The sequence below is a fragment of the Nematolebias whitei genome, chromosome 7, assembly GCF_014905685.2.
Source record: "Nematolebias whitei isolate Nwh7 chromosome 7, NemWhi1, whole genome shotgun sequence".
In the NCBI taxonomy this organism is placed as follows: Eukaryota; Metazoa; Chordata; class Actinopteri; order Cyprinodontiformes; family Rivulidae; genus Nematolebias; species Nematolebias whitei.
The window spans coordinates 43,095,165-43,114,328 of record NC_056504.1 but is presented as its reverse complement, the minus strand read 5'-3'; the positions used below and the strand labels follow the sequence as shown (position 1 = coordinate 43,114,328).

At 41.6% G+C, this 19,164-nt stretch overlaps 1 protein-coding gene across 2 annotated transcripts; it reads left to right on the top strand.

Annotated features, from left to right (window-relative positions):
* Positions 1–277: 277 nt before the first annotated feature.
* LOC119412598 (transmembrane protein 198) lies at positions 278–19,078 on the top strand. Of its 2 annotated transcripts, none has more exons than XM_037679628.1 (5): positions 278–428; positions 13,585–13,831; positions 13,923–14,498; positions 17,862–18,010; positions 18,138–19,078. In XM_037679628.1, exons 2-5 carry the CDS (start codon positions 13,678–13,680, stop codon positions 18,285–18,287), a joined length of 1,029 nt encoding a protein of 342 aa, XP_037535556.1. In that variant the 5' UTR covers positions 278–428; positions 13,585–13,677; the 3' UTR covers positions 18,288–19,078. The 2 variants fall into 2 exon arrangements, with proteins under 2 accessions (XP_037535556.1, XP_037535557.1); XM_037679629.1 differs by having other exon boundaries at positions 17,862–17,939; positions 18,138–18,266.
* The last annotated feature ends 86 nt before the right edge of the window (positions 19,079–19,164 follow it).

Below are 19,164 nucleotides of genomic sequence, written 5' to 3'. Positions count from 1 at the left end.
CTGTTTTTCTTTTACATTTTATACTTTTGTTGAATGTAACTGTGCACACAATTTCGTTCCACCACATGTGGTGCGAATGACAAATAAATAATCTTGAATCCTTTAGATTGACAGCGACTGATTTACATTTGAGTTAATGTAAGAAAACAACACTAGCTCTCCATTGACTGCTTTATCTTCAACAAAGGGGTGAACATTCAAACAAGCACCCCCCCCCCCCCCCCCCCCCCCCGGCCTTCCACCGGCTCACCGGCCGCTCTTGGATGGAGGCAGGGAGGGGAGGATAGTCCTCGAGGGCGGAGGGAAAACTTTTCCTCCATTGTTGGTTTATTTCAGCGGGCAGGAGAGGAGCGACGAGCCGCGTTCAGGCTGTCCAGGGAGGCAGACATGGACTCCGGAAACTCGAACGGCTAAAGTTCCCGGAGAGAGTGAGTTGAAACCGGCAGATCTTCCTCTGTCAGGGCGAGGGTTTCAAACATTTGCATAGAAAGCAGGAACCAAAAAACGACATCGCTGCTTCTGCGGGTTTAGATGAGTTCTTAAAGAGCCTTGGGATAAGTGGAGAGAAAACCCGTTTTCTCTTCGTCTTTCTGGATGGCTGTTTTTCCTGGCTGACCGTGAAGGGGTCTCAGCCGCCGAACACGCAGGCTCGCTCCGTAAGTTTATCTTTTAACACTTTAAAACAAAGAGCAGCGTGCGTTATCTGCGCGTGTCTGCAAAACGAGGCTGCTCTGGAAGTCAGTGAGTATTTGAAACGGTTGAAAGGCTGCATTTTTTATTTTTTATTTTTACCGCTGAAGCACAAAATACAACTCATCCTCCAGCTGTGAGGGTAAAAACTTGTTGATTCAGAAAATGTAGGGTGCACGGTAAAACGCTGAAGATTCTCAGTCATCCAGGACATGGTAAATTCAAAATAGTTCAAGACAAAAACAACTGGACTTTATGTGTAACAGAAGACGTTTCGCTTCTCATGCGAGAAGCTTTCTCAATTCAAAGAGCAGAGTGTGGGGTTCAGGTTATAAAGATACACACATGCAGATTGACCTGTCACACCTCACAGATGTGGCCCCTCTGGTTCCGTCTGATAGGTGTGAAAACTGGCTGAGTCAGTCCTAAATAAGCATTATAAGTTTTTGAGAGTTGAAATCTGAGACCTCCTCCTCTGTTTAAAGATGGTTTCTCTCTTTTTACATAAATTGCTTCCTTCGCTCCCCTCTCAAACCATCTGTCTTCTCGTTCCAAAATGTGAACATTTTGGTCCTCAAATGACAGTACGGTAAGTACTGAATCAGGTATTACCACCAAAAGTGCCTGAAATGTGTCTAATTGGTAGCTAATGGGTTAGTTTGGCACAAGTTGTACTAGTCCAACATAATAACTACAGTAACTAGAGTGTCTTACCTGATTTCCTGTATATTTAATCATAATGTTACATATATGCATTCAGGGGCAGCACGATGGCGCAACTGGTGCAGCCGCTGCCTCTCAGCGAGCAGGTCCCCGGTCCAAATCCCGGTCTGGAGGCCCCTCTGGGTGGAGTTTGCATGTTCTCTCCATGCATGCGTAGGTTTTCTCCGCATGTTAGGCTGATTGGTAACTCTAAATTGTCCCTAGGTGTGACTCTATGGCCCTGTGATGGACTTGCGGCCCATCCAGGGTGTATCCTGCCCCTCGCACAGTGATTGCTGGACATGGGCACCGGCGACCCCCTTGACCCAAAATGGAAGAAGCGGGTAAAAGATAATGGATGGATGGATATGCATTCAGTATTCTGTAAATGTTTGCACTAGTCTTTATGTTTTAATTAGGGGTGCACCGATCACAGTTTTCTGTCCGATCACCGATTTCTAAAAAGTCTGACCTGCCGATTCCGATTTTGGCCGATACCGATTTTGTTTTATAAGTGGCACTGTCAGGTGTTATTAGGTCACAATGTACCTTCAATTTGCCAATATTATTTTATTGAAAAACATACCCTTGAACAATATCCTAGAAACAATACAAACTTGTTTTAACTGGCCACGAGGTAGTGCTCTGAAATATAAATGAAGTTTAGACAATTTTTGTTAAAACTAAAAAAATTGGTCAAATCGGTTTCTTGTGCAAGTATCGGCCGATTTCCCAAAATTAAGGAAATCGGGGCAGATTTATCGGTGCACCCTGGTTTGTTTCCAAGAATCGTTCCCTTTTGATCTTTCTATCTAGTTCTTGTTTCTGCATGATAATATACTGTACAGATTTTTTAAATGAGTAAGTAAATAAGTGCACAGTTGCGTGACAAAATAAGTCTCAGGGCTAACATTACAAAACCCATCTACCGCAGTTGAACAGGATCTGAAAGTCATGTTTTTAAAGAGGAAATCAAGCAACACAGGACCTGAGAGATTCATCATCCTTCAGCTCGTCATATAATTTTACATTAATTTACATTTTATATATCAAACTCTGTTTTATAGGGTTTTTTTTGTTGTTAATTCAACTTAAGAAATAGGGTCAAAATACCTTCAAATTAGTTCTTTGCTAAGTTTTCTGTGACGTGTCATTACAAGGCTGGTTTATCCCTCGAGTTTAGGAGCCTTTTTGTGCCTGAACAAAATAAAAAAAGCATTTGCAATCTGTGCATGGACATATGTCTGCTTAAGGCTCATGTAGCTTTCAGAAAGCCCTGCCTTGTGCCTCTTCTGTGTGATCAAGGGTGGGGGTGCCTCTTGTTTTTGGGTATTATGATGACAACCTGCAGGTCTTTTCATTACTGCAGAGCTTGCATGCATTGAGCTATACACCCACTCAATATGACCTACTCTGTCTGCCTGCACCATATGGTTTAATCGCTTTGAAAAGGCAAAATGGAAGCCGTTGTCTTTTAGGACATAAAAAGAGAAGAGAAAAAGTAGTCCGTGCCCTATTTTGGTTTAGATTACCTATAGCTGAATACATTGTCATAAACTACTAATCTTGATGTATTTTTGCTTTTGTATTTTTCTTTCTAAGTGGCTGTCACAGAGCTAGTCTATAGGAAAACAGAAATAAAGAGTATCACAAGTTTTTGTCAGGAACAGAAGGATATGGCTACAGGGAAAACCTCATGGCAACCACAATGAAAGTGATGCCACAAATTCAGAAACATCCATCCGTGGACTTCTCATGGCTGCACTGTAAACATTGTCCGATGAGAGGGCGGCGAGTTGGCGAAATGAAGGACATGCATGATATTTAGGGCTGTTGAGATCGCTGTAGGAGGTACAATTACTGCAGACTGGAATGTAACAAAGGGGGTTTCAGTAAATGCTAGCTCGAAATGACAGAGCCGCAGATATATTTGAGCACTGCATTGGAGGTCTGAACCACTGCTATGCTTATATCCAATGTTCTATTTTTGTTCAAATGAAAACACAATTTTACGTTGAGTACTTCAAGTTTTTGTACACCAACTCTTTACATAAAAGAAAAAAAGATAGCAAGTTTAAATAAGCTAAGGGAAGCTGGAAGAAAAGTTACATCCTGATTATGAAATCTCTTAAGCGTGTTTATACAGAAAAGTGGAGTTACATGTAAATGCCCAGGGACAGTTTGCATAATCGGTGGTTACATTTAGACTCCTCTCCAACCTGTTCATCAACTTCACATTATATATTCAGAGTTTTACTGTCACGCTCGCCCTAACATATGGCCATCGTCTACCACATGCTCCTCTCTACCGCAGACTTTAATAGAGCGTTATGGAGCTGCCTCTCTTTGCCACACACGTCACACACTCCACCCTCTGTATCTGAATTATAACTCAGGCTTGCTGTCGTCTAATCTGTGGATGGGAACCTTTGTGTTAACGAGCATGTGCAGCGTATGTCACACATTTATTCATATTCCATCAATGCGTGATTTGTTTCTCTGTATCTGTTGCTTTCCTGTCTCTTTAGAAGTGGCTCTCTGAAGTCTGAAGTTGAAAGACTTCTATTGTTTAGAACAATGATACTGTGAGGGGAGAAAATACATACTGCTGCTGTTAAAATAGAAGTTGTGTCTGCTGGGGGGCTCAGTGGTTAGAGCAGTTGTTCTCCAATGAGAGAGTCGGAGGTTCAATTCCACCAATTCACACTTTAGCATCCCTGGGCAAAACACTGAACCCCTTGTATCAAAAGCCTTGCCTCTGTCCCATCAGTGTATGACTGTATCTAAAGTTCAAGTTCAAGAATCTTTATTATCCTCGAGGGACGATCTGTTTCACAGTCAGTAGGCACATAAAACATCCATACTAGACAAGACATTGAGACGTTAAAATAACAGTACAGAAGTCGTCACTGTTCATTGAGAAGCCTTGTCGTTACAGGGATGAATGAGTTTTTCAGTCTGTTCGTTCTACATCTGGGCAGCAGATACCTGCGTCCAGATGGAAGCAACCTGAACTCACCATGGATTGGGTGATCAGGATCTGCCAGAATCAGCCTGGCCTTGTCCACTGACTTCACCTTGTTCGGGCTGCTGTTGTTTGGCGTATTGTTTTTGTACTATAAGTGCTTAGCATATTCTTAGTTTAGCGTATTTCTAAGTTTATATTGTTAGAAGTTTAATCTTGCTGGAGGCCCGATATGACCTACTTTGAATTATAACCTAGTTTGGACCAGATCAGATCAGTCTCAGCTGCTCACAATGAGCGATCCCAGGATCCATCCATCCATCCATCCATCCATTTTCTTCCGCTTATCCGGGGTCGGGTCGCGGGGGTAGCAGCCTAAGTAGGGAGGCCCAGACTTCCCTCTCCCCAGCCACTTGGGCCAGCTCTTCCGGGGGAATCCCGAGGCGTTCCCAGGCCAGCCGAGAAACATAATCCCTCCAGCGTGTCCTGGGTCTTCCTCTGGGCCTCCTTCCGGTGGGACGTGTCTGGAACACCTCACCAGGGAGGCGTCCAGAAGGCATCCTAAACAGATGCCCAAGCCACCTCAACTGGCTCCTCTCGACATGGAGAAGCAGCGGCTCTACTCTGAGTCTCTCCCGGATGATCGAGCTTCTCACCCTATCTCTAAGGGAGAGCCCAGACACCCTGCGGAGAAAACTAATTTCGGCCGCTTGTATCCGAGATCTCATTCTTTCGGTCACAACCCAAAGCTCGTGACCATAGATGAGGGTAGGAACGTAGATAGATCGGTAAATTGAGAGCTTCGCCTTTTGACTCAGCTCTCTCTTCACCATGACAGACCTGTACAGCGCCTGCTTCACTGCTGACGCTGCACCTATCCGCCTATCGATCTCACGCTCCATTTTTCCCTCATTCGTGAACAAGACCCCAAGATACTTAAACTCCTCCACTTGGGGTAGGACCTCCTCCCTGACCCGGAGAGGGCACTCTACCGTTTTCCGGCTCAAGACCATGGCCTCAGATTTGGAGGAACTGATCCTCATCGATCCCAGGATCAACACCCAATAAGGAGTCATTTTTATTGGCTTGCTTCCAACATGTAGATAGATTTGCACGTCACCCTATTATCCACAATCAGAAACGGATAAGACCGATGAGGTCACACTTAGTCACCCCACTGATACACTCTTGATAGGTTATGTTCACCCGGATGTGAAGGCGAAGCCATCCATCCATTATCTTTTACCCGCTTCTTCCATTTTGGGTCACGGGGGTCACCGGTGCCCATGTCCAGCAATCACTGTGCGAGGGGCAGGGTACACCCTGGATGGGTCGCAAGTCCTGGAACAAAGAACCGAAAGGGTGCCGTGGTCGGATGGCTGACAATATCTTAGATCTTATTACTGTTTTTCTTATACAATTTATACTTTTGTTGGATGTAACTGGGACCCTGTGTACACATTTTTGTTCCATCACATGTACCACATACTGTATGATGCAAATGACAATAAAGAAACCTTGACTGTGACCTTGTGTAGGTCAGTGAGGCTCTGTAGGGCTATGCCAGCACTTTTGCTGCACATCCTGACAATCCCAGAGAGTTTGTTCCTGTTTAACAATCCAAACCAACAGATGAAGGTGAAGGTTAAAAGAGACTCAATAAAACATGAATAAAACATTCTCATAAAAGTAGAATCAACATTAAAGGGATCCATGATTAGTTGTAGCAATAGACTTTATTTGAAAAATATTGATTTTATATGTAAAAACAGTACAGTAAAAATATTGTAGGCTGTTATAGTTTTTATAAATTTAAATAAAATTGTCACACGGACGCCGCCATGTTTTTTATGCTGCAATGCATTCTGGGTAAATGACATATGCTTGGTCCTGTAGTGCTTGCGCCGTCCAGTTGTTTTTTAACCATATTGCACTAACATTTGCTATATTTTCAGAACTTGACCTAATATGAAATAGACGTCACAGTCTTAACCATTGATTCATATTTGGTAAATCTTTAACAAAATTTGAAAACCTGTGCAAGTCTGCACAAAAACTCTTCTGAACTGTAATTTACAAACCATAAATTATATCATTTAGAACTGTCGATGTGTCTTATCTGGCCTCTCTCCAACCTGTTAAAAAGCCAAATTACATTAAGTTTTTTGTATTAACTTGTCCATATAAGTTTTTGTATATTATGAGAAAAAACAGTTACCTTTGAGCTGCAGCTGGTAGCTTAATCAGAGCTTCTCCCACTATATTCTTTCATGGTGAAGTTGTGGTGCTGCTTTATTGCTAAAAGCTACGTGAAGGAATAACGTACTCCAGCGTATTAAAAGTAAACTAAACCCCTCGCCTTCCACTGAGCTGTCTGGTCATAAATCTTTGTGATATAGCAGGCGATGGAGTGGGAAATCTTAGCAGCCCTGCTTGGGGAATTAGCTGGAAGTTTGTTGCAGAGTTTGTTGGCCTGCTGCTTCGCTTTGTCGTATTTCCAAAATACTGTACCGTATTTTTATTTTACACTTCTTGCAAACAACCGTGCTCTTGTCAAGCTCTGTCTTCCCCGGAATATTGTAGGATCCAAAATTATTTTACACTGACTTTTAACAGCACAGGAGCGGGTTGAAGTGCGTTGTCCTCCGCTCCATGGTAGCGATCTCCATTCAGATAAAGGGAGCTGGCTAACCAGCTTGCTCTACGGTAGCCTACATGGCCAAATTCTACTGTGGCCGTGTGGACACTTAATGCAATATGCAGTGCGCTCGGGAGTAGTAGCAGGAAAAAACAAACCAAACGCATTTTAAAATCGATTTGTGGGCCTTTAGAATCGATTCAGAATCTCCAAAACTAGGACTCTAGATTCTTTGATGAATCTATTTTTTCTGCGCCCGTAGTAATGTTAGCCTTCCTGTGTTTACTCTGTAGATTCCAGTATAGAAGGGACCTAACCGCATCATCAACCCAGCATGCATTATTGCGCAAGTGAAAAAATGGCGACCTCCATGGGTGAAAAATATAACAAAAGATGTAACATTTTTGAAGTAATTATAAGTTTTTACATATCACAAACAGAAATTTTTAAGTTAATAGAAAAATTACAACATATTTAGGCCAACATGTTCAACTAATCATGGATCCCTTTAAACTGACAGAGCTGCCGATAAAAATACTTTCTGTGTTGGGCCTTTTTACAAAGTGAGTTCACATGGGGGTCACAGGTCAGTTTGTTGTTGAGGACAGTTCCCAGATATTTATATCGTTGCACCACCTCAACAGCTTCACCGTTAATGACCACAGGAGTGGCAACTGAAGCTCTGATTAGACACCATATTCATTACAGCTTTACAGAGTTGTAGTAGAGTGCCGTATGAATGTGTGTGTGGATGCGTTAATGAAGGCACAGGTTGTGTCACAAAAAATTAATTTGAACCCTCAAATTGTTAGGAGACATTCTCAGATTTTGAGCATGTAATTAAAAACAACCGTACAGCGTTTTTTTTTTAAAGCTTTTGAACCTATGCCCTAAGTAAGTCAATCAGTAGCAGTTGCGACTCTTACATTTTATTGCCATACTTATTTATACATACTTGTGTTTAGCTTTTCAGCAGTGGGAAATGGGAACAGAAAAAACGTCAATTTGAGTGGAAACACATAAGTTTTGAAAGACGTTGGTTTATCTAAAAATGTCCCATGAGCCAAACATAATCCACTTAGGTTTTAGGAGTACACTACAGTCAAAAGGTTTGGAAGCAAAGACCCAAGTAAAGGCATCAAACAGTCACTGCAATGTTCCGGTTTCTCTGTTCTTGTATTTGTTTTCGTGGGTTTGTTTAGTTTGACAGCGGCTAGAAAGAGGGACTGAGAACAGTAAATCTGAATCTGATGAATCAAATAGGCCTCAAGTTGTAGTTGAAATGTGATGATGTGGAGCAAATATGAACATTCAAAGTCTGGTAGCAGCAACAACAAAAAATTATCTTTTGTTCTTTTTATCTAGTACAAGTTGTTACAACACATACCTGCTATGTACAAAATGTGACACAATTCAACTTGTTCAACCTATGCAATGTAAACAGAGACATGCTTACTTTTTTGTATCGTAACATTGCCCATGCTGCTGCTTTCAGACTGTTATCTCTGATAATCTCTAATAGTTTATATCAGTAGTAGATATTTTTAGTTACGTTTCCCAATCAGACGTTCACATCAGCTTCAATAATCATATTCTTTGGTTCTGTCTCTGCTCCATCTCACAAACACACGAGTCAGTTCCTGCTGAAACTTGATGTTCCACTTCCTCATCTGGTCCTGAGCTTCCTGCTATGAAGAGACAGGAAGCTCCGTAGTGGGGGCACTTGATGTCTTGCTGTATAGGGTTTACAGAGTAAGCAGATGCTATTGAAAGGATGAGAGCTCATATTATGTGTTTACAGTACGCTTTTACACTCAACACATTATTGTATCACTTTATACCCCCGCTGGGACTGTTAAACTGTTTTCCCATGGTTGCTGTTGTCAAGTAATGATCTGTTCAGCTGAAGGTGGTGTGATTTACAGCTACAACTGTTTGGTCCTTTTGTTGCCTCTTACATTCCTGGTCGTCTTTTTAAACAAGGCTGTGAGACATTTAAGTCGCAACACGGCAGGTTTTCGGCCTCTCAGCTGCCCTTAGCTGTCAAATTAGTGGAGCACTTGCAGGATCCTGTGATCACAAGCACTCCTCGATTAAACACTCCCAAATTAGCTATGTGGGGACCTTGAAATTAGCCTTGCCTGTTCCTCATAAGCTGAGCACTCAAATCTGCTTCGCTCAGCACCCCCCGCAATTCAAGCAAAATTAACTCAAGACGAAAGGAATGTGCTAGCCGCTCATCTGCAACTTGGCTGTAAATCGTCATCTATCGGATTATTATAGGAGATAGCTAATTGGTTGTTCAACATTTAACTTGTACTAAAACGTGGCTCTGTGGTGGACTTGTGATCTGCTCAGTTTGTGTCACATCTCTGACCCATTGACCACTGGAGATGAGCACCAGCTCCCCGCAACATAATTGGATGGATGGATACAAAAAAGTACAATTACTGTAAAAATGTTAAGCTTGTTCTTTTGAATTTCACAGAGTTATATATTAAATTAGGTATGCAACATGTTAATCCGTATACAACAGGTTATCAACTCTCAATGGGCCGAACAGTTTCTGTAAAAGTCAGACAGCAGAGGTACACCTCTTACCCAGTACTGTATGTGACTGTGATCAGTAGATCAAGTCTCGGAGGCCGAGATGGGGTAGAGATAGGGCAGCCGACTCGGGACCCAAAAGTCCCAGACTTGAGCCATTCCCATATGTCGTAGTGTCTCTGAGCAAGACACCCAATCCCCAAATGGATCCCTGGACACTCGCATAGCTGCCCACTGCTCCACCTGGGTGCATCCCACGTGCAATGTGTTAAATGCAGAGAACTAATTTCGCCATTGTATGGGAACATATAATGATGACAACACATAGCACTTTACTTTGTTATGTACCGGTACTTAAAAATGTGGTATTTTTCTCCTCTTGTTTAAATCAACACAAAAGTGGTTCAGTGTTTTTTTTTTTTTTTTACTGAGAGGAAGCTATTTTTGTCTTGGGTGTTCAAAATTAAAGAAAGAGTAAAATTAAGAGGCTTTGCTTACACAAGTGAATAATTTGTAATTTAATCAGCTTTACAGCTGCACTGTAATTTCTTTCCAGTTGGTTATTTGCTCGGATACCACTGTCTGTAATACTGTAATTACATATATACTGTGTAATATCTAATATAAACTGTAAAGTATAAGAACATGACGTATACCGGTAATTTGGTATATAATCTCTTGCTTTCTTAAGAACTCATCTCATAATTTTAACACACCACAAATATACAAGAATATTTTGAATACTGTCAGTTGTAATGCATAAAGATAACTCCAAAACCTTTATCGGCAGGTCAGAGTTCAACAAAAATCAGAAACCAGATTTGACCTAGAAAACTGCAATCGGTGCATTTCTTTGGCATCCTGAAGCTCAGCCTCATATGGTTCCTGCCGTTGACTTGAGAACTAGATGACACGTATTGAATTAGTTACAGAAACTAAAATATTACCGAGTTTTGTGAACCTCCAGAGAGCTCAGTCCGAGATTCCCACTTCCAGTCGGGCCCCCCAACTGCTCCCCTGCTTCAGCTCACTGAATACAAAAAGCTGGCACACATCTTTAAGCGAACTGGGACAGCTTTTCTGCTACTCTCAGGCATCTTTATGCGGTCTTTTTTGTCTGCATGGTTTCCTCTGAGTGCCACTAGAGGTCACAGCATGGGCCTCCTAGTCTTTGTTTTGCCCCATAATGGCTCTATTCTCCCACAACAGCATTGACTTCCAAGCCTGCCTGACACAGGACACCATTGTGATGAAGGGACGTAACTTGAGTCATGGGAGTGAAGGGAGTGTACTACTTCACACCATTAATGCTGACTTTACAGCTAATTAAAACGTGACTTACAAAACTGTAACGCAAAATCATTTTACTTTAGCACTCGTGAGTTCTTAATCCAGTTAAATGACCTCATCCAAGTCCTTAGCCCACAGCGTGGCTTAGCCTCAACAGTGAAAACAAATAACTAAGCTACAATAAAATGTAACTTGTCTAGTTTATTCCACAGTTGCTTGTTGTTTAGGTTTAGGTATTTATCTTTGTATAGGAAGGGAAAAAAAGTCCTAGAGTAAAAATGACCTCCTGAACAGGTGAGTTCAGTATGTAAAGTTCTGCGCAGGAAGCCATTTTCATATTAAACCAACCAGGAGTTGTGTTGGACAAAAGCCAAGTAGGGTAACATGCACTGAAACAAACCAGCATCCAATAACTAAATCAAAACCATCAACTCCCAATTTCATTGGTGGGCACGGTTCGGCTAATCCTCAAATGGCGGAACTAACTTTCCATTTAGCAAAAGACATTTCACACTAAAAGTATTCAGGAGAATGATTGATTTACACGGAGCGATGCTATGCAAAGCTAAGCATCGCCCTGTGATGTCACCACCCTTGCAGTGTTTTTCCCGCTCATACCTACCACAAACAGTCTCTCACTCATAATGTCAGTTTACAGCTAACAACAGAGGCTTTAATGTAAACATCAAACCAAAACAGGAAAATAACATGAAAAACCCATTTTCACACTCAGAAACATTGTAAACAGTCAGAAGCATTGCACACATAATTCTTACCCAGCATGCATTGCAACACTCACATTGTCTCTGGGATACGACTCTCGCACATTTCACACATCTTTAATACAAACAGATGTATTACTAAGAGAATATTGATGATGATGCACAGTAACTTTGTAGTTAGTTCATAAAAGTAATTAACTCACAAAGTGAGTTAATTCATTAGTAAATGACACGAGGAAGATGTCCGACACATTGAATGGGTCACTCTGCTCATTCGCTCCTTTGATTCCGATGTACCGGATTAATTTCTGAAAGCTCATCTCTGAATGGGACCTGGGTGCTTTACTTGTGATTTACGAACTGTTTTGAGTTGTGCTCACTTACAACGTTGTCACGTTACAGACAGTCTTACAGTGTCAGCGACAGCAGTGTTCAGGAAAAGTTAGCACTTTATTGTCAGCTTTTGCTAATATTTTTTAATCTGTTTAGCGTTAGCGAAGCTAATTGTCTAGTTGGCAAATTAGTGGTTAACAAAGCCAACTTTTTGTTTAGATGTGCCCACCACTTCCCAATTTGTTGTTTACTTCATTTATTCCACATAAATGTTTTACGTAATTCATTTTTAAGCTAATATAAACCAGTTGTTTTCTTTTTTGTCTAAATTTATGACAACATGAAAAGACGGATTACAGCATCACTCAAACCAGATTGAAACTAAAGTTATTGTCATTTTTATTAACTTTTATACCATTCAGGCTCATGAAGAGCTGCAGTTCTTTCTTACACACCAGCAGTCATATCCACATCTGCTAGAAATTTAGTTTCCTTTGAGTTTCACCCTCACAGATACACACCCAGCTGTCATATCTGCTCTTTTCCTGCTGTTTTTTTTTATTTTTTTTTACCCTTTAGCAGAAGTTGTTTTCATCTCATTGATTCTAACCTCTTTTTTTCTGCAGCTGTTCTTTGTCTTCACGTTGGAACAGTTTGTACAGTTTGCGAAACTGGATCGTATTATATTTTATAAGCCATTATTCATTGCAGGTTTTTGAAGTTTGAAAGGTTATGAGCATATCCTCCGTTCTGTCAGAGTAAAATCAAAACATTGCAGTTGTCGATGATAGAAAGCCTAAAAAAAAAAAAAATGGGCGCAGAAGAAATGTGACCGAAGAAGAAAGAACTTTCCAGCGGTCTCATTTTTTCCAAGTAAAGTCATTCCTGGACAGGACACACAAATTATACAGTCTTGTGTTTGAGGAAAAATACATAACGGTTGTGTCTCACTCAGGATAAAAAAAAAAAAGAGATTTAGGTTAGGACATCTTTGAGGCAAAGTGAATGTGGAAAGGACCAAAATGAGAGAAGCTGGGAGTTATTGGGCCTTAAAGACAGAACTGACTGTTCCTGATAATTTGTGTGAAGCAGACAACGTGAATAAGTTGTAATCTGATCTCAGCTGTGGTGAGCTCATACAGGAGGCCTGCCAGCAGCCTCAGAAAGAGGAGTCCACCCATCTGCCTCGAACACGACTTCAGACCTGCCGCTTTAACTATCATACGGTCTTTCAGTACGAGAGCGTCCTGCTGCTGAAACAGGAATCATCAAGGAGGGCGAGAGAAGAAAAGAAACTGAATATGTAATTTCATATGTTTACACTAGTCAGCTAAAAACGTTTTAATCCTTTTTTTTTTTTTGTATGTTTGTTATTGTAACTGAAAATGAAGGAAAATCAAACTTTTTATTGAGATAAACTAATAAAAAGTGTTTGCTGGAAATGGGCTGAAGACACACACTTAAGTTAAAGTTAAATAAAGTATAACAAAAGATTATGACCCATTACACTATAAAGCATTGGTTCTATTTTTTATGAAGTGGGGTTCTGTGAAAAGATTATAAACACTTAATATCTTACCTGTTGTAGATTGAGATGCTGTTTATTAGGGTAAAGCTATTTTAATAATTGTTTCACTTTGAGCAAACTTTCATAACTTATTATTTCATTTACACTTCTTCTTCTTCTTCTTCCACAGTCACCAACCTTGCACAAATGGACTTGAGATAACTGAAGTTCGACCTTCATCCTGACCTTCATCCCGTCCCGAAGCCTCCAACCTTCAACCAGAATGACTGATCCCATGGAGCTGAGCTTTGATGGAGAAGGGGCAGGTGTGGCTGATGTTGATGCTTGCAGTTTGGAAATAGAGCGAACATACGATGTCATTCCCACCGTCATCTGCTCCATGTCTTGCCTTTTTGGCATCATCTACTGCTTCTTTGGTGAGGACCCCTTTCAGCTCACACATGCCGAGACACTGATTGTTCTTCTGTGCCCTTCAGCTCCTGATTTCTCGTTCTCCTGCTCTTTTAGGTTACCGATGTTTCAAAGCTGTCATGTTCCTGTCCGGCCTGATGTTCGGCTCAGTCATCATTTTCCTGTTGTGCCACAAGGAGCATGTTTTCGACACCCAGCTGAGCGTGGAGGCCAGTGCAGGTATCGGCCTCGGCATTGGCCTCCTCTGCGGCCTTGTCACCATGCTGGTGCGAAGCGTTGGCCTCTTCATGACGGGCCTGCTGCTGGGGCTCCTCCTGGCCCTTGCTGGGCTACTGGCCACCTACCAGTTCTACACACCGACTACAGTCTGGGTGCCGTTGGGCGCTCTTCTGGGAATAGGCATGCTGTTCGCCGTGCTGACTCTGCAGTGGCAGAAGATGTTCACGGTGCTCTCCACGGCCGTGTTCGGAGCAGCCATCATGACTGTGTGTGCTGATTACTTTGTGGAGATGCTGGCTTTGCCCTCATACTTGTATGACTGCTTACGCCTCATGCCCCAGCCGGCGCTTTGCTGGTACAGCTGGGTCATTCTGGGCATCTGGCCTGCTCTTAGTATCATTGGAGTTCTGGTCCAGTGGAAACTGACGGATGACAGCTTCTCACACACTGAGGGTAAGAATGAAACGCAGTTTGGTCTACCAAATAACATTTTGACGGTGATGCTATTTAGAGAGTCAGAGCTTCTTTATTTGTCATACGTACCACATGTGGAACGAAATTGTGTACACAGGGTCCCAGTTACATCCAACAAAAGTATAAAATGCAAAAGAAAAACAGTAATAAGATCTAAGATATGAACTTAGAAAAACGTTAACTAAAAATACACTAAACACTAGTAGCATAAAAACAATACGCCGAACAACAGCACGAACATGAGTCTGTGAGCAGATGAGCATGAATGAACACAGCAACATGAAACAGATCAGCAGCATGATGTGATTTTTTTTTTTCGTAGTATGTACCCACAATATTTACGGTAATTACTAGATCTCTTCGCACTACTGAAACAGGGAATCCTTATTAGGATGTAATTTAAAGCTAATAATGATCCAACACAAACAGGATCAGCTGTAAATATGTGGAAGCGGAGTGATGGGCATGGGTATCTGGGTAAGTTGTGGCTATGATGAAGACCGTTGAATTGTGTACAGAAGTACACTGTCTGCTCACTTTGACCCAAATCCATCAGATCTGATTGGATGACTTCGCAGCACTGACCCAACACTGACCCGAAGCAAAGTCAGAAAGTGACCCAGGAGTTTTTGGTGGTAAAAATGGCACCTTACACATGTAAGGATATATCTTGTATTAATTAAAAAAGGCTGTTTAATATCCAACTGTGCTAAAACATTAATACATCCTAATTTCACCAAGTTGGATTTAATTATTTTTATAAGCCTGCTGAAAGACGGACGTATTGTCTCCGTCCTCTCATATGTACGGCCATAACTTCTCATCCACTCAGTATAATTTAATAAAACTTGTGCCCTTCAGATTTATTTCACTGAACTTGATACAGCCAAATGAAATATGAACAACATTTATCACCTTGTATTTTGGGGCTTTATCATTCAGTGGATTTGTAATCATTCATTATGTGGTGTTGGCCATACAAAGATTCAGGGGTGATCTGCAGTGGATGGGCATCTTGTGTTGATGTGATAAATGTTGCATCTGCTGTGTGGCCACAAAACTAAGGTTATATATGCAAGAAAAAGCAACAACCTGCAAATGTTTTTTTTTGCATCATTCCGGAGTCACAATTTATGAAAAAATGTCAAAATACATTTAGCGTGTAATGTGCCGTATGCAGTACTCGTTTGTTTGTAGCATCTTGTGACACACACTGCTGCTTTACGACATATCCCGAGGCTCCTGCAGAGTTAGAGCGGAGCAGAAGGACCGTGGGGTAAATCAGGACACACTTTAAGAACGGACGGTTAGCTCGAGTAACGCTTCGTGCTTTGAAGGATCTGGACGTAGTTTACTTCTTGGTTGAGTGCAAAGATTGCAGTGACATAAGGAGAGCATAATGTGAGCATAAATCATTAATAAGAGTGTGTTCTGTTGCTTTGGAATAGGAAGATAAATTGGAACCATCTATTTGAAATATCTACAAACACCATAAAGCTAAATATTTATCCTGTTTGTAAAGCGTGGATAGTCTAAATATTGCCGGCAAGTGAAAATAATCAATGAAGATGCATTTCTGTTGCTGAAGGGGAAAATAAAAGCAGGAAAAAAAGAAATAAATAAAGGAATAAAACTCAGTCTTTGATGAACTGCATGGGTTTACGTGTTACTATTTTAAACTATTTTAAATATAACTGCACAAATAATATTAAAGATGTCATGATCACCATTCTCTGCCACGCCCACAGCGCTCATGCCCTACACCTGCTGCACGCTCTATTTCGGCATCCCATCCACGCCAAGTATTGGCCAGATTATTGAACCCTTCATGGTATTAGATATCCAGCTATTTTGTTCTTGTTCCCGCCTGATGTTCTCATCTCGGCCTCAGCCTTTTCTTTTGGTTTCGACCTCACACCTCGTCTTGTGGATTTACCGTTCTGCCTGCTCTTTGTCTGGTTTTGTTCTGCCCATCTGACCCAGGTAATGACTACCCTTTCTGCCTTATGGATTTTGGATTACGGTTCGACCTTTGGATTTATTCTTGGACCTCTGACTCCCCGTGCTTGACCCCTGCTTCGTCTTTCGGATTAGGACCTAAGATTGCTCTGCTGTTCGCAGCATTAAAGCCCTCCTTACGCAGCGGCTCTCCCGCTGGTTGCGGTGACGTCATCTCTTCAAGCTCCGACAGGTGGCTCCCACCTCACCTGCCTGAGAAGACGTGTTCCCGCAACTGGATCCAAACTCCCACCAGCTGCTGCAAAACAATGCATTTGTTTTTATACGTTCTCGTTGTCTGGCAGAATTTTGAATCCAAAAACCTAATTCTTGACCAAAGATCTCATTTATTTGGATGGGCCTCCTTAAACTTAAACCTTAGATTCTGCACCAAAATCTTATGGTGTTTTATACACGCATCTTTAAAAAGTTTGTGTGACCTGCTCTTTATTAAACATCTTGAAATGGAGCTTTTGTTCTGATATGAACCGTAGACATAATCTGAAGTTGATCTTTTTCAGTCATGCTGCGCAACACGAGGTCCTGTCGAACCTTTCTCTCGTGGAAACATTTTTGATTTGGCTCCAGGTTACAGCAGAAAACGTGCTTTCTTGCTCCATTAAGAAGGGTTTTATTGAATATAATGAGGTCGTTGTGCTGGAGAGCTTGAGGGTAAAGCTTGTTAGATAACTAAGTGCACATGCACAACTGCTCTTGTAAACACAACACACAAGTCTTTAGTAGGCTTGAAGAACAAGACACTTTAATCATGTGACTTAGCCCAACTTAAAGCAAGTGTTGAAATATATTCAGTTTCTTTATTGTCATTCACATCACATGTGGTACACAGGGTGGAATGAAATTGTGTACCCAGGGTCCCAGTTACAGCCAACAAAAGTATAAAATGTAAAAGAAAAAAGTAATAAGATCTAAGATATTTAAAAAAGAGAGTACGAATGAGCACATCAACATGAAACAGATCAGCAGCAACATGCAACAGATCAGCAGCAACATGATGTGATTTTTCACAATGATTATTCTTGTTAGAGATTCATGAGTCTAACAGCCTCAGGGTAGAAGCTGTTCCTCAGTCTAGTGGTTCTACACTTAATGCTCCTCAACCTCCTGCCTGAGGGGAGCAGGGCAAAAAGTATGTGTGCTGGGTGAGTGAGGTCCTTCATGATGCAGGAGGCTCTCTTGCTGCATCTGGAGGTGTAGATGTCTGTGATGGTGGGGAGGCCGACTCCAACAGACTTCTGTGCAGCCTTCACCACTCTCTGCAAAGCTTTTTTTTTATCTGTTTCTATCAACCTGTGCTTACACTTCGTATTGATTGATTCGCAGTTGTCATCGGTCAGAGACAGAAGAGAGTCCAGCTGATGCGGATTCGAGAGAAGGACGCCAAGAAACGACAGCAGGCAGGTGGGCAGGAAGGCACATACCGTCGTAAACCCACCCCAGTCAAACGCTACGCCGGGGACCTACTGGCACCGGTCAGTGTCACCCGACATGGCGTGTGCTGTAGTGACTTTTAGTTTATGTTGTTTAAAGATGTTTACAAGCTGGACTAGTACAGATCAGTCTCTCGCTCATCTCTCCCCGTGTCGTTCTTCCTTTCAGAGCTACCTACAAAGTTTGCGAGACAGACAGATGGGAACCGGTACTTCCCTTAGCAGCCTCGGCACCGTCAACCAAACCGTGATCGACCTGGACTACGACACCAGTTCCACGGTTCCCCTCACAGCCACAACTCCAGTCGTCAGGGTCTGAGACGAGAAGAGACTCACTTCACGCCGTCTTCTTAACGTAGAGGATCTTCTTTAGGAAGAGTAGTTGCACGTCTTCCTTTACGTAGAGTAGAACCGCCCACGGCTCCAGTCTCCAGGGTTCAATTGCTGTGAAATAGGTTTTGAAGCGACGTGTTTGTTTTTTTTAAATCCACAGAGTGAACAGGTTGCTGCTCTCTGCGGGAAAACAGTGGATGTTAAACTCCTGTTTGATGACTCGAAAACCACTGCAGCTCCTGCGTTTTCTTTGAAAAACCTTAAACAAACAGCTCGCAAAATAAGGTTATTCATTTTCACTCATGATGTATAAAATACATAATAGCAAATACGAGCCTTGTTTGACATTACGTGTACTGTACTTCAATAATTAGTCATTACCATGAAGGCTTGTATTCTCATTTGTCATACTTTCTAGCTGGATGGGCATAGGATTTATGGAAAGTCTACAAAGTGATTTTTATTTGTTGTTTTTTAAATGGAGTTTGGTGAGAGTGAAATATTGCATGTGAATGAAAAGCCCTCATCAGGATCTATTAGAGAACCACTTTAAAGCCGTTTTTACCTTGTGTGAGTATAAACAGCAATCAGTGAAGACATTTATGTTGTGAACGCTTGTATGGATGTTGTTTTTTTTTAATAATTTATCTAATAAAGTACCTGGTAATGTTGTTGTTTTTTAATCGAGGACAGGCATGTTTGTTGTCCTCCTGCCTTTTGTGTCTGAATACTTTTCAACCAGAGCAACACACTTGTAAATACCCGTTAAGATTTTCATGAAGGTGTTTAATAAAAAAAAAAAAAAGTTTTAACTTATCAAAGGAGTCGATTATGTAGCACTGTTTGTTTCCTCAGGCTCTTAG